Consider the following 15905-nt stretch of genomic DNA (forward strand, 5'->3'; position numbering starts at 1 on the left):
AAATGCACAAATAAATAAAAACCTTAGAACCTTTTTGATAAGTAGTGTGCTTTCATAGAGTAATAGAATCATAGAATCATACAATGGCTCAGGTTTGAAGGGAACTCAAAGCCCACCCAGCCCCAACTCCTTGCTATGGGCAGGGCTGCCCTCCACCAGCTCAGCTGGCCAGTGCCCAATCCAATTTGGCCTTGAGCACCTCCAGGGATGGGGCACCATGGCTTCTCTGTGCAGCCTGTGTCAGTGCCTCATTGCCCTTTTTAGGGATTCACCCTCTTCATCCCTCTCCAGGTTTTCATTTGGGGAAGAGAACATGGGGATTAAGAAGCTCCTGAGATTGTGCAGCATTTTCCCTTAACTGTTCCCTGAAGGCATGGATGTTTAGGTTTCAAAGAAAGACATTCCACATTGCCCAGTTATGTGAATCTCTGAGTTGTAGGCAGAAGGGGTTCATTTACATTGGGTAATCAAAGAGTTTTCCTGCCTTCTTCTCCATTACCATTTGCAATAGTAATGTTCCCCTTCCTATTTGTAAACTGACACATTCCCTTTCACTTAAGAAAATGAAAATACTCTCAAAAAGCCTAGATTTATTTACAGGTGTGCATAGTATGTTAAAATCCATAACATATTTTCTTCTTTCAAAGGAAGTATTTTCTAAAGTTTCTATTCAAAAATAGGAAGTGCTTGACTATTTCAAAACATTAATGGCAGTAGACTGTACAGCAAATGAGACCCAGAAATTCATCACCAAATTTTAATCCCTTGAGGCATGTCTAGCAGCAGCTAAGGTTAGTGTAAATATATATGAAAAAATATGTTACTAGAAGGAGATAATATTATGATATATTGCTCTTCGATGCAGTAATCGTTATGAAGTTATTCTCAGAGCAGCTTTGCTATCAGGCCCACCCTTTTTTAACTAGAGTTTAGTTGCTGCAGCAGACTCCTTCCCTTAGTGAGGCTGAGGGTGAGGGAAAAAGGAGAAAAATGAAGATTGGTAGAAAGTTCTATAAAACGATGCTGTACAGTATACGTTATAAATCCATCTAACATGGCCTCACTAGGCAGAGTCAGCTTTGGGGAACAGAGGTCAGATGGCCATTTCTAAGTTTAGTGGTTTCCCTTTTTATTTATCTGCATCTAGAGAGGCAACAACATTACAGCTCATAACTAACACCCCTTATTTTGCTTTCACACACAACATCCATGTGTGCTTTTATTTATTGGAAAAATGTTCCTTTCCTGCTAAGGTAAAGGCAGCATTTTCATTTATTTTTCTTTCAAAAATCACTCTAGAAGGAAGAAAGCCTCCACTGGAGACTGCTGATATGCACATTTTCTTCTGAAGCAAAAACAAATCGAGCAATTAGAAACTGAGTTTGTGTGAATGTGATACCTTAATAGTGAAATGGGAAGCAGTGAATATGTATATGATCTAGGAAATATTCAGTGATGCTACAGAGCTATCATTTGTTCTCAACCAGCGTTTCACCCTGCTAAAGAGAGGCGAAAAAAAAAAACCCAACAGTATTTCTGATACTGCTGTGACAAGTTCATTTACAAATACTGGATTTTTTTAATCCCCATAGATATTCTTCCTACTGAGCAACAGTGAATTTATTACAACAGTCTTGTATTTGAAGCCAAAAGGAATGTGTGAAATGTGGAAAGTTTCAGTGTGCTGTTTCGTAGAGAATTTGTGGAAAATACATAAGAAACAAGATTATAACAGAGCCTGTATCAGCCATATATTAGAAAGAAGGGAAAAGAAAAGCCAAGAAATTACAGGACAGTCAGCTTAATGTCAAACTGCTCTAACGTTTTTAGAACAAATTATCAATAAGGTATTTATAAGCACCTTAAAGATACCAGTGTGATAAGTATGAGCCAACATGGATTTACCAAGAACTAATTATGTCAAACAGACTGTTTTCCCTTTGTAATGGGGTACAGGCTCTGTGGATATAGGAAAAGCAGTTGATATGAAAAATCTTGCCTTTACTAAGGCTTTAAAATTCTGTCGTGTGAGTTCCTTATGAGTAGCTAGAGAAACGTGGTCTACACAAAATTTCCATATGTGGATGCAGTACAGAGATAATGGATTTCAGATGGGAAGTCATGTGAGAAAGTATTATTCTATAGTCTATTTCCACGTATTTTTAATGAGTTTCTGGATCCTAAAACTGTGATTAAACTTAAAAGTTTTCAGACAATGCACAACTGAGTAGGAAGGCAGTCAGACAGGAAGAGAAAGGTAGAATTTAAAATCATTACAACAGACTTAAGACATAACTTTTCAACTACTTGGTTTTAGAAACTAGTTGAAAGTACGTGAGGGCAAGGTCAAGATACTCCACTGAGACTGGAATAGTCAGGTACAGAGTAGGGAACAGAGTATTACTACTCAGAATGAAGCTAGACATTTCATTAGGTCAGGGATATCACATTGCTGTGATAATAAAAATGGTAAATACTACATTGGAGTCAAGAAACAGGAGCGTCCTCTGCAGGGTGTGTAAGGTAGCCCTCCCTCTTCACTTGACCCTACAGAGGTCTCACAGTCCTATAGGCTATAGGGTTAGGCTATAACCCTTCAGATCCTTCAGGAACTGTATGAATTCTCTGGGCAGAGTACACAACAAAATTAAACATATATATATAGATAGATACTGAGAAAAAGAGGTCTGTGCTCTGAACTTGGTTTTAAGCCAAAGAAAAAGGCAAGATAGATATTATATATTTAAAAAGCAGTTGTGAAAAGGATTGAAATCTGTTCTCTATGCTAGTAAAATGTAGGGATCTTATTAAAGATGATTCTAGTACAGAGTGCGTAGGATAAGAAGTATTGGCCCTAACTGTCTTTAAGTGCACATTAGAAAAGCATCTCAGGGATGACACAGGGCAAGGAGGTGATCTGAATCCCATTCAAATTCCCTTCCAGCTCTACCAGATAGAGTTGCACTCAGGTAGGCAGGGCCACATGGTTATGAGAGGACAGCCCTTTCTGGTTATCATAGATGGGAAGGGAAGGCAGGGTAGCAGGTTACAAGGCCACTGTCACTGGTCTGTCCAGATTTGAGTGTTAGCATCCTAAACTAAGCTTCAGAACAGCTCAGTCTCGCAACCTTTTTTTAACAGTAAAAAACTTCCCACTAATGAGAGGAAGATATGCATCTATAGTGCCTTCTGATGGCAGTATAATAATTAATTGTCCTCAGTGAATGGAAAAAAAGGAAGCATCAGTCCCATTTTTAAGAAAGGAAGACCCAGGGAAGTAGAGGCCGGTGAGCCTCACCTCTGTGCCTCGGAAGATCATGGAGCAGATCCTCCTGGAAGCTTTGTTAAGGCACGTGCGAGATGTGGAGGAGACACAAGACAGCTAACACAGCTTCACCCAGGGCAGATTGTGCCTGATCAATCTGGTGCCTTTCTATGATGGAGTGATGGCATCAGTAGACAAAGGAAAAGCAACTGATATCATCTGTCTCTACTTCCGCAAGGCCTTTGACATGGTCCTGCACCATACCCTTATCTCTAAATTAGCGAGACATGGATTTGAAGCATGGACTATGCGGTGGATAAAAAATTGGTTGAATGGTGATAGCAAAAAGGATGTGATCAATAGGTCTTTGTCCATCTGAAAGCCAGTCATGAGTGGTGGCCCCCAGGGGTCAGTCTTGGGACCAATATCTCTTCACTATCTTTATCAATGACCTAGACAGTGGGATCAAGTGCATCCTCAGCATGTTTGCTTATGACACTAAGCTGAGTAGTGCAGCTGACACAATAGGAGGAAAGCATGTCATGCAGAGGGACATGGGCAGGCTCGAAAAATGGGGTTCAATAAGGCAACAGGAGGGTATTGCATATATGTTGGGGCAATTCCAATTATGTACAGACTAGGAGAAGATCTCATTGAGAGCATCCCTGTGGAAAAAGACGTGGGTATCCTGATGGATGAAAAGCTGGACGAGAGCAAACAGTGTGCATTTGCAGCCCAGAAGGCCAACTGTATACTGGGCTACATCAGAAGAGGGATGGTCAGCAGGGAGAGGAAGGGGATTGTCCCCCTCTATTCTGTCCTCATATGGCCCCATCTGGAGTACTGTGTCCAAGCCTGGGTCAGCCAGTACTAGAAGGATGCTGATCTGTTGGAGCAGGTCCAGAGGAGGCCACAAAGATGATCAGAGGGCTGGAGCACCTCTCCTACAAAGAAAGTTTGAGGAAGTTGGGCTTATTTAGCTTGGAGAAGAGAAGGCTCCAGGGAAACCTCATTGCAGCCTTCTAGTACTTGCGAGGAGCTTATAAGCAGAAGGGACCTGACATTTTACATGGTCTGAAAATGATAGGACAAGGCAGAATGGCTTTAAGCTAAAAGAGAGATTTAGGTTAGATGTTACAAGGAAATTCCTTACTCAGAGGGCAGTGAAACAGTGGCACAGGCTGCCCAGAGAAGCTGTGGATGCCCCATCCCTGGAGGCATTCAAGGTCGGGTTGGATGGGGCCCTGGGCAGTCTGAGCTGGTGGGTGGCAGCCCTGCCCATGGCAGGGGATTTGAGCTGGGTGGGCTTTTAAGGTTCCTTCCTACCTAATCCATTCTATGATTCTATATTTTTTGCACTCTATGAGGTTAGATTCTTGTATAGGAGCATTCGGTAGCATTTAAAATAAACTAAATTAATTTCAGTACTATATATATTCAGTCTTATATGTATAATGAAATTAGTTGTTATTATTTGTATGGAATCCTAGTAGCTATTCATTCAAGATGAAATTGGCTGTTGATGTAATTCAGTTCCAATCTGTTTGCAATCCACAAGATAGTATAAAGCATGAATTACACTTCCTGTTAGCACTAAGTTTCAAATTGAATATAGGAAGATTTGTCCCAGTAAAAAGGTACCATTTACTTTGCACTGTCAAATAATAATGAATACATAGCAAAAACTAGATCTTTCATATAGTGACCCATAGCAACCATCGGTGGTGAAGATAATCCAAGTTAGATCTAGAAACGCAATTCTTAGTGCCATTCTCCTTCAACAGCAAGATCTAAATAATCTGCACTTCTCAGAATGTAAGATCATAAAAGTATTGAGATCTTACTTTCCATCTAGAAGTGAATTCTGATGTAGATTTATCTACTCCAGAAACAGTAGTCCACAAACAATACAGGAAGCTTGACTCACCACTCTGCCAGAAAGTTATTCAGTATTAAAAAGGAAAAAAACCTTCTGAAAAGGAAAAAAAATCTATGATCTTTTAGAAAAGCACTGAAATCGTGCAGACTAGAGTTAGAAACTATGAAGTGAAAAACAATGATAGAAATTTAAAATACCTCCCTTCTTTCCCTAAAATAACCAACTCCCTTTACTGCCTCATTATAGATCAGTGCTATTGAAGGCTCTGTAACATAATGAGAATATTTCTCACATGTCAGATTTTTGAAGGCAAACTGCAACAGCAGAAAACAACATTTTTCATAGACCTGCATAAATGCAATGAGAACCACACAGATATTGCATTTATATTCAGCTGATAATAAAAGTTTATTTAGCAAAGCCATTAAAGACTGATTAAAATTTGATGAGATGATAGGATAAATGTGGTAAGTCCACTGGGCTCTGAATTGCTGCCAGTATTGATTAATACCTTTAACATCCCAATGGGAATCCTGTCAAAAGCATATTTCAAGTGTAAGTCATGGGAATCAGAATAAAGCCCCAGATTTAACAGCTGCCGTATCATTTAGATGAGCATTTTGTGTCCCTATAGGACAAGCAAATGAAACGAGATAATGGAAAGTTGCTAAAGGATTGATTTGACTTACAGATGTATGTGGGAATTTACAAATTCTGAAGATATGAGTCCAGATTTGTACATAGCATTCACCAGCCTAGTTGAATTTCCCAAGGGTTAAATGTGGCCCAGGTCTCTGTCCTGGTCACATTAAATCAGGTAAATATTTTGATATATTTGAAGATAACAGTTTGTAGATGGTAAGGGAATACATCTGGCAAGGAAACCAATGCAGAAGAAGTGATTACAGAGAGACTCACGGAAGAAATTGTTTTGCTGACAGTAAAAATGCAGTTTTTCCAGATATGAGGGTGGTATTAAACAATGTAAAACCAAGAATGAGAAGTGACAGAGGGGAACAGATGTGGGTGAAGATTCAGAAAAATGTTTGGAGAAAGGAAGAGAAGGTAATAAAATTGTAACTGGTCTGTTAGCAAGTCTGTCATTTCTTTAAAGGTGAAGATAAGAAGCCTGAACTTTTATGTCAAGGCAGAAGCTCAAAGAAATGTGAAAGAAGAGAGAGAGAGAGAGAATTGCAAAAACATTTCTGCTCTACTTGTAGGGAAAATACTGAGATTTGGAAGGAGCAGAAAAAAGGCTATGTTTTATGAAAAAATCAGTCAAGCATGGCCTAGATTTGAAGGAGAACAAATTAAAAAAGAAAGGAATGAATGCTTATGATTTAAAGGGACAAAAGGTTAAGCGAAGTGTTGCAGATGACTGTGAGGTTGAAAGAATGGAACTGTGAATGATGATAAGGAAAAGGTAAGATCTAGAGGTTGCAGGGAGGAGGGTTGGTCTTGTTTGGTGGTTTGTTAGGGCAGTGTTTGTTTAGCAAAAGCAAGCCATGGCCACCTTGTTCCAAATCCTATTTCTACAGGAAGCTAAAAAAAAAAGAAAAAAGAAAAGAGTTATTCATACAGAATAAGTGCGAAAGAATTAACTGCAACCCACCTCAATAAAGTTTTAGTGAATTGAAGAGTTTGTATTATTAAATAAAAAGCAAAAATCAAATCCAGCATGGTTTCAATAGATGCAATACCAGATAGGGTTCGTGTCATTATTTTATTAGAACAGGCTTAAAGTCTTTAAGAATCTCATATTTTCTCTTTCCTTGCTTAATCAGTAATGGCAACTTTTATTTAAATTATCTGACACTGACATGTTTTGGGACCCTGAAAGATTCCTTACTCTTTTGGTAGGGGCCTGTGGAAGGAAAATCTAAGAGATCTGTAACAGGGGATTCCCTTATGTAAAATGTATCATTGTCATGCTTGTGTCTTGACTCAGCTGAACGTTGTCTGCAGAGCTAATTGATTACCAGTGGCTTTGGTGGAGAAAACAAAGCAGGGTAGGGTTTACAGGTGTGACATTATTAGAGCTGCCTGCTGGTGTTTGGATAGTACTTGAAGTTTACAGTGTTTCAAAGCACTAACATCAGTAAGAATGGTGAGAATGTTTAGGGGAAAAGTTGCTAGAGTTTGTCCTAAATAGCTTTTACTTTGAAAGTGTGTCAGTAAGCGTGCTTTGCTTGGAGAGGGCTGTGAGATGACTATGTTGCTCATAAATGGCTCATTAAATAACGAGTGTTCTGGGTAGCATGAGACTGTGAGGTATTCTAGCTGGCAAGGAGCATCTTTTCTTCCAATTGATTTTATGAAAGAAATTGAGTTTCAAGGTGTTCTACAAACTGCATCATCCACATCATCTCTACCTCTTTTGTTTGCAAAGTTTGTCTCTCTGTTTGTATCCAGTGGAGTTTAATCAAACAGCAGTGACATTTAAGAACTATTTTCTCAAAATTCTTTATAGGCAGGCAACTTCTTCAATTTAGTAGTCTGCTGTGTGTGCTATTCTTTTTAATCTTTTCTTTAAGAATGTATAAATTATTTAGTTGAGTATAATATCTATTCCAGGTAGACCTTCATTGGGTATTGTTAAATCCTGAGATAGATGAGTTAATATAAGGAAAAATTAACACCAGACTTTTCACTGGGTTTTTTAATGATTTTTTTTAACATTAATTTTACATTGTTTACACTAAGTAAAGCTGATTACTCATTCCTTGTTTCTTTAGATGTTTCTGTACCTGACTAGCTGGGTATAAGCCCAAACCCACTGATTTCTAATAGATTTTCTAAAATAAATTGTTGCTCAGGGATGAGCATATTTGTGCAGTTCAGTTTATTGCTTTCTCAAACCTAATACACTTACTGGTCCTTACATTAAAGTTCTTCCCTACCGAGTTCATTTTACCTAGACATATGAATTAAGCAATAGAAATGCCCTGAGTGCTAATTGTATGTAGCCTAATGCTGAAAGTGTTAAAAGAGAAAATGGAAAGTTAACTTGCTTGCAGGGAATAGTTGTTTGTTTTTGTTTGGCTCTTCTTGCTAACATAAAAGCTTGGCTTAGTGAATAATCCATGAGAAGCTAAATGTCTGTTAGCTGAGGTCATGAAAATACTGCTGTCAGCAGTCTGCCTTATATAGGATAGATAGAGCAGACTTCTGATTTAGGAGGTACAGAAGCATTAATTTTCATTTTGGAGATGGAAAAGTAAGGCCCACCAGGCCTAACCACATAGATGAGTGCAATTAATGACATAATTCATATTTTGAAGTTCAACACCAATAGATTCTAGCAGGAATTAAAGAGTCTAATACTTTGATGGGTCTGGGCTTAAGTGACTTCTCAGTCAGCTAGAAAGACTGAAGAGACCACCCATTACTCTACGAATTTCAGCCCAACCTTCCTTTTCCTTAGTATGCAAAGGTTATATGGCATTATGTGCAGAACAGATTTTTCTGTGTATTTTCATTCTTGCTTTAAGAAGTAGGGGAAAGCATTCCTAGTAACTGAGGGTAAATTACATTAGATGTGGTCATTGGCATAATAATGCAGAGTGTGGAAATGTTAAAAAAGAGGGGAGGGGGCGTGAGCTGCACAAGGAGAGATGGGATGGCTTGTGCTGCTGAGGAAGTTAAATGAAAAAAACATGTCAGCATTGGTTGGGTTGGCTGGCAGGGCTACAAATACATCTTAAATACAATCTCTATCTAATGTCACTAGTACAAAATTCATGGAAATGATACGTGTTCCTTGAACTTGCATCTTTACTTGCAGAAACATGACGGCCACTTCACAGTCATCCAGCTGGTGGGCATGCTGCGGGGAATTGCATCTGGCATGAAGTACCTCTCAGACATGGGCTACGTACACCGTGACCTGGCAGCCCGTAACATTTTGGTCAACAGCAACCTCATGTGTAAAGTCTCCGACTTTGGTTTGTCACGGGTGTTGGAGGATGATCCTGAAGCTGCTTACACAACAAGCGTGAGTTTGTCTTATCTATTTTGAACAGTCTGTTGCCTTGTGCCCCTTTTGTTTCAGATTTATCTATGCCCTAGGAATATTGGATTGAATTGGCTGATTTTGTTCATTTATCTTCAGTTACAAAGATATGTACATAAAAAAGGGGAGGAGGACCTCTAACTGCTTCATCTGATGGAAGTCTTGCATCTTAAATTTAAATTTTATTTTATTATGATTTAGCTTACCTTCTATTGGAATACGTAGGACCTTTTTGTCAAGGTTTAAGTCTCATCTCATTAATACTTAAAAATTCACCATGCAGTACAAGGAAATTTGTTTTTGTAACAGTGAATATTTGTGGGTTTGTTGGTTGGCTGGCTCGTTGGTTGGTTGGATTTTTCTTTTTTTTTTTCAGTGAAGTAAAATCTGGAGAAGCTTGTTCAAATTTGACTTAAAAGAAAAATTAAACTTCATCTCCAGTATGGAGTACGTAGGGAAAGGATCACATTGATGCCAGTAAAATTTCAAGCTCAGATGCAGCACTTTTTCACCACAGCAAAATATTCAACAACATTCCTCTTGTGATTATCACCACAACATTAAGAATCTTAGTAAACTACTTTCAAGTAACTTAAACTTCTGTCAGTGAAACTAAAATTATTTCAGAGCCAAGTGCACAGAATTTGTACAAGGCTGCTCCAAAAGTAATGCCTCCTAATTTATGATGCTAACACACAATGTCAGAGGCAGATATTGGTGCTATGGCAGTAGAGGTTGAACCTTCCCACCAAAATTCAGTTACATTCTGTTGCCATGCAACAAATGGCAGCAGAGGAACAGTCTGGCAGAAGCAAAGGTGTGCCACTGAATTCCTCCATGCAGAAAAAACGGTATCCACTGATGTTCATCTACACCTGCTGAACATTTATGGAGACCAAACAGTGAATGTGAGCACAGTGAGGCAGTGGGTGGTGCGTTTCAGCAGTGGCAACAGATACAGTGGGTAACCTCCACTGGTGCAGATTTTGACAAACACAACATACAAGGCCTTGTTCATCACAGAGAAAAATGCAAAGCTAGTGATGGTGACTGTGTGGAAAAAGAGTGTTTTGTAGCTGAGAATTTGCTCTGTCAAACCATGCACTTTTTATCTGCTGTAGCTTCCATGGAAGTAAATAGGAGGTATTACTTTCAGAGAGACCCACGTATGTGTCTGTGATAGGGCAAAGTGACAGAATGCTAATAGAGATGGTAAACTAGTATTAAGTAATTTCTCCATAAGTACTTTCATTTTGAAAAGTGATTTAGGCCAAAATGAGGAACTTATCTAATTTAACTGCAATCATAGTAAGTACTGTTTTATTTGTTGCATTCAATATTGCTATAGTAATGGTATTGCAGAGTCTCTTTGTTTAAGGCTAAAATAAATGTGTTCTGATAAATTCACTGAAGTAAAAGACAAGTCAGATTTTATAAAGCTGTCATGATCTATGGCAAAACAGGTTGCCTTCTCACAAAACTAAGCTAAATGGCCCTCTTACCTAGAGGATTTTCAACATCTCAGCAGGCACAGCCTTGAGATAGAGATGACTGACATCTTTTGCTTTATCTTGCTGTTGTCATGTCCATTTTCTTCCTCTTTGTATATTGGTTTAGAGTAGATGTTACGTTGTTTCTATTGGTACATTCTCCCACATGCAGGGCAGAAATCTAGAGTCAGTCTTGAAAAAGCAATAACTGTGATAGGGAAGGCAAGAAAGGAAACCTCTTAGAACATTGCAACACTCTGTACTCACGCTGAAACAGTTGTTAGGAGACTATTCAGGAAGAAGTGATGGAAAACCTCTCAAGTGCTCCAAAGTAACACAGTATAAGGACAGTACCTTTCCCCCTAAAAATCAGGAAAGCCCTGTAAAGCTTTTTGTTGTTGTTTTGGTTTTGGTTTGTTTTTCCCTGCACCCTATTGAGACAAAGAATGTAAAACTTATCTCCTGACTCTGCTTGCTGTCATTTATAGAAAAACTTTAAATGAAGTGTAATTTCTGAATAGGAAATATAAATTAAAGAGTTAGTAATACCCAACTGCCAGTCTTTGTTTTTCAGATTTGATAGGAAAACATAAGGAAACTTATGAGATATACTAAAAAGTATGGTGGGTTTTTCCCTTATAGAGATCAAATTTTCATATTTAGTGTTGGTTTCCAAGGCAACAGCAGCTCATGAAAAGACATTTCTAGTATATAAACAAGCATTACTGTCAATACAGAAGACATCCAGGCTTTTGCATCCCTCTTTTAGATACGCTATTTTATATGATGTGAATTCATTTGAATTTGAAATATATTCAGGGCTCACAATACTTTGAAAAAAGCCATGGGTCTCCAGGAAAACTTGTATATAGCAAAATGTGTACATATGTATAAATAGATCAAGATCTCTGTCGCTACTGCACAAAGGGCTAAACTGGTGTCTGTTCATGGTGACACCTCGATATTCTGCATTTGGGTATTCTGCAGTTGGATAAAAGCCCGCTTAAAAACTGAACTGAATGACTCATAAAGAAATATAATTGTAAGCTTTTATCATCAGGTGTATTTTTGAGTTTTGCCTTCATATGTAAAACATGTTCTTCCCATAATACTAGAGAGTTAAATTATTGGTTATTGTTTATAGGGTGACTTGAAATGTATGGGTTTAAATCTTCTCAAGCCAGTTGGCTAAAATACCACATCCAAGGAGATTTCAGATTTATTAGATTGAATAGAGGAACAAAATAGATTGACAGCGGTAATGTATAGAAACACTGACAAGTAATGAAACTTCTGGCAGCACAAGATTCAGACTTAATTTGGGTTTGTTTGTTTGGTTTTTTTACTTTATTATATAATCTTGACATGTTAGAACATTTTCAATATTCTCTCATTGGTACACAAGTTAAGAATATGTAGGGGGGGGACAGTTTAAATTGCTGAAAAGAGAAAGAAGATGCAGATGATTTTGGGATGTGAAGTAATTGTTTCTGAATGGTCTCATTCCTATGACAAGCATATTACCTAGTCATTTACTTTAAGAATTAACTGTAGACAATGGAGTACACTGTTTGTTGGCAGCTGTTCAGAAATACAAGTCCAGTGGGACTGTCAAAAGGTCTTGCCAAGTCAGAGGTACAAAATTCAATGGGATCCTGAAGGGATTGTCTTTTGATGAGGCAAGACTATACTAACTTCTTCACCAGGGTTATTGAGCTCCTGTGCAGGAGCTGGTAGCCACTAGACATTTCCAGATACCACACATTCTGGATTCTAACTTTTAACAGCAGCAGAAAAGACTATGGCATGACTTTGGTGCTAACATATAAAGCAAACATTTTCAAGTACTTGTTTCTCAGACTATGTGTGTGTGAGAGAGAGAAGCAAATTAGTAAGAGTTATGCTGATGTGCTCAGTCTGCTCTAGGGTATTGGAGATGTAACAGCTAGTTAAAGCATGTGACAGGATTTCTGTCAAATGATGGTCAGCTTAATTGCCTTTCCATGAGTTGCTAGATTCCTTCCCCATTCAGAAGATAAGTGGAGGTGGAGACCCACATGTGCAACGTAGAAACTCTGTCTTTTGTTGTGTTAGACTGGTCAAGCATAGCACATGCACAGGTTGTGCTCAATGACAAATAACCAAAGGATGGAGAAGTAGCCTAAATACTGAATGCCCTAGATGGCCCTTAACCTTAACCTAGATGGTCCCTTCCTACCCAAACCATCCTATAAATTTAGGAACTCCATATATGCATTAAGCAGATAAATACAGTTGGAAACTTTGTGTTTCATTTTTTCATGCTCAAAATGATTGTTCATGAACTCAACATAAATACATCCTAGCGTCTTGGTAGTAAAAAGGGAGTCCCTTCCAACTCACAATATTCTGTAATTCTAGGAAGAAAACAAATAACAAACTAGCAGAGTATGTGTTATTTTCAAGCTTTCTCTGTAGCAGGCTGCAGAATTAGAGCACCTTCTGTTCGATTCACTATCAGAATTCTTGATTCGAACAGTGAAAGTAACTCTAACCAGTAAAAAGATCCCATTCATGGCTATGGAGGAGATTTTGTTTGTAAAAGTCTTTGAGTCAGGATATCATTTGTCTTAAAGATATCCTCTAACATACAGAAGGGACTGTGGAGGATTCGCACAGTGAAATTTTGTACCATGTGCTACTTAAATGCAAAATAAATCATCCTGGCCTCAAGATTTTTTTGTAAGTCATTGCTTTTAAGTAATTTTAATTCTTCAGAATAGATTTGTTACTGAAAATGATAACAAAACGTCTGTTGGAATAGCAACCCAAAAGAAGCAGTTGTGTGGCAAAGTACAACCCATTAGAAATGCTCTAGAGTGTACAACAATAAAGATAAGTAAACCAGGACAAGCATGTAAATCTGCAGAAATTATCAGCATCTTATTGGGTCCTACTGGGGCTTACTACAGAATATCAAATGCAACTATAATTACTGTTATGGAGAAAACATAGAAGAGATTCAGAAGGGTAAAACAAGATGAGCAGGCAGGGAGAATTAGTTAATATTTTGACAGTGCAAATGGTGACAAAAATTAATGGAAGTAACTGTTGTAGAAAAAAATGAGTGGTGCAAAAACTTTTGTTTAAAGAAAAAGATCAGAGAAAAAGGATGTCTCAGTGGAGCTAAATGATCGGCTTAAATACCAGCTAATAAAATAGAAGATCATGAACTAGTCAGAAAGTAACCTATAAAAATGCATCTGATATTTTACTGTGGTTTGGCTATAATCTAAAGCAAACAATGGTAAAAGCAAATGGAAAAAAGCAGGAAAAAAAAAATCATGTTTTGTTACCTGACCTCAGAATACAGTGCTACAGTTGATTTTTTTTTTTTTTTTTAATTAAAATGTATTAGCTTATAGCTTAACTGAATAATATACAGTTATCTCTTGTTTGGGAAATGCAGGTTTCATTGCCAGGAGGTACTGGTTTACTTAGTGGGTTTGGAGTGTACTTGTTTCCACAGTATGTTATTTGTGCAAAAGGAAGAAAGAGACTGTAATGAACAGATTATACTGTAAGTCTCCCTTCTGCATCACTGTTTGCAGCACAGGCCAGTCACTTCTGGTAGGGAATGTAAAAGAGGTGGGAATATAAAGAGGTTCATGTTTAGAAAGGAAAAAGGATCAGGTGGGGAGCCTGTGGAATTTCCCTTCTTCAAAAGAATAGTCGTAAGTAAATCTTTGCATAAAGCTGCCTAGTGTTCTTTTTCTCCAGACAACTTTTACTTTGGAATATGTAGATGTAACACATATTTTTTTGTTCTTAGAACTATAACTACCACTGCCTCTGGTGCCCTCATGCCCTGATTAGTACTTCAGGAAAGGAAGAGACTGAGTCAGCTTCCCTGTAACTCTTAAATAATACTTTCCATTGCCGAAGAAGAAAATTATATTTTACTTTTCCTTTAGCCTAGAGTGCAGGATTTATTCATCAGCTGTGGCATAGCACTGACTAGTTTTAACATCACCAGGGCTGGTGTTACATAATTAACTGGTAGAATGCTTAGAAAACTATTTGGGGAGAAAGAGTGTTCCTTACTAGTGGTTGTTCAGCAAGTCAAAAAAGAGTTCACTTTTTCCAGTGTTATCTCACAATCCTAAGTGTTAAGACTGCCTTCTGTTTAAGATGCAAAATTTTCAGTTGTTAAGCACGTGGAGCTGGGCAATGCCACATCTCTAAGCAAATCTTAAGTATTTGAGCAAGGATGGAGGTTTGAGGGGAAAGCCAGTGCACTTGAAAATGATTTCTGAAACAATATTTAAGACTATGAATCTCAAAAAGCTACAGATAGTCTTTTCTGACAGAATGTCCAGGGCTCCTAAGCTATTGGCCTCTCCCTTGGACCATGGATAACTGTTCATTCATTCTGCTTGCCTTGTTTGTATCTGGCAGCCATGCCTGTAGTGCAGTAATACATAAAATACTATATGCACTATATACCTATGCTATTAGCAATCATAGTAGTTTACTGCTGACAGATATATTTTTAACTAATTAATCTTGACTTCAAACACCACTGTTCTAGCATGCATATGAGCCTTTGCATGCATTTATAATTGTTTAATTTTAATCTATTTATCAGAATTGCCTTTTTCAAACTGTAATTTAAGAAACTATTGTAAAAAATGCAGGACATACTTAAACAGTTTCAGCAGTACTACATTCATTTAGAAATGTAATATCAACACTTGATATCAGAAATGCAAGCATACTAACATAAAACCAAAGTTCTTGCATTAGTGCTAATTATGTGAATGAACACCAGTTTAGTTGGGCTATTGCTTACTAATGTACCACGGTTTACTTTCTACTTCAATATATAAAAATTATGACCAAGATGAAGTACATCATGAAATACCTTTTCTGTGTTAAATATGTTATGTTGGAGAGTAAGTGAAAAAAGCATGCACAGCTCCTGATATCCTCTTAAAGAAGTTCAAATTCAGTTCTTTAAGGTCAGAGGTGTTGCTTTCAGCAGCATGTGATCTGACAGTAATTACTTTGAGGCAGATACATAGAAGAGTTGAGATACATAGAAGAAGCAGGACAACCTTTCAAAAGCTCTGAAAAAGAACGTAACTTAGTCATATGATTTTTCTAAATTATTGGCATCTTTTAAAGACAGGTTTAGAAAATAAATTTACATACTGTCAACTGTAGAAGTCAGAATGAATAGGCAATTTATGAAGAAGAATATCTTTCATCTCCAATGAG

The 15905-nt window shown here is 37.7% G+C and overlaps 1 protein-coding gene across 8 annotated transcripts in view; it reads left to right on the top strand.

Annotated features, from left to right (window-relative positions):
- The window catches only part of EPHA6 (EPH receptor A6), a 498846-nt gene that overhangs the window by 429314 nt on the left and 53627 nt on the right, over positions 1-15905 (top strand). For all 8 annotated transcript variants that reach the window (XM_015297990.4, XM_015298005.4, XM_015297999.4 and 5 more), the window contains one exon: positions 8929-9138. In XM_015297990.4, coding sequence (XP_015153476.2) covers positions 8929-9138 — 210 coding nt within the window. The remainder of the gene's footprint in view (positions 1-8928; positions 9139-15905) is intronic.

The sequence above is a fragment of the Gallus gallus genome, chromosome 1 (assembly GCF_016699485.2).
Source record: "Gallus gallus isolate bGalGal1 chromosome 1, bGalGal1.mat.broiler.GRCg7b, whole genome shotgun sequence".
In the NCBI taxonomy this organism is placed as follows: Eukaryota; Metazoa; Chordata; class Aves; order Galliformes; family Phasianidae; genus Gallus; species Gallus gallus.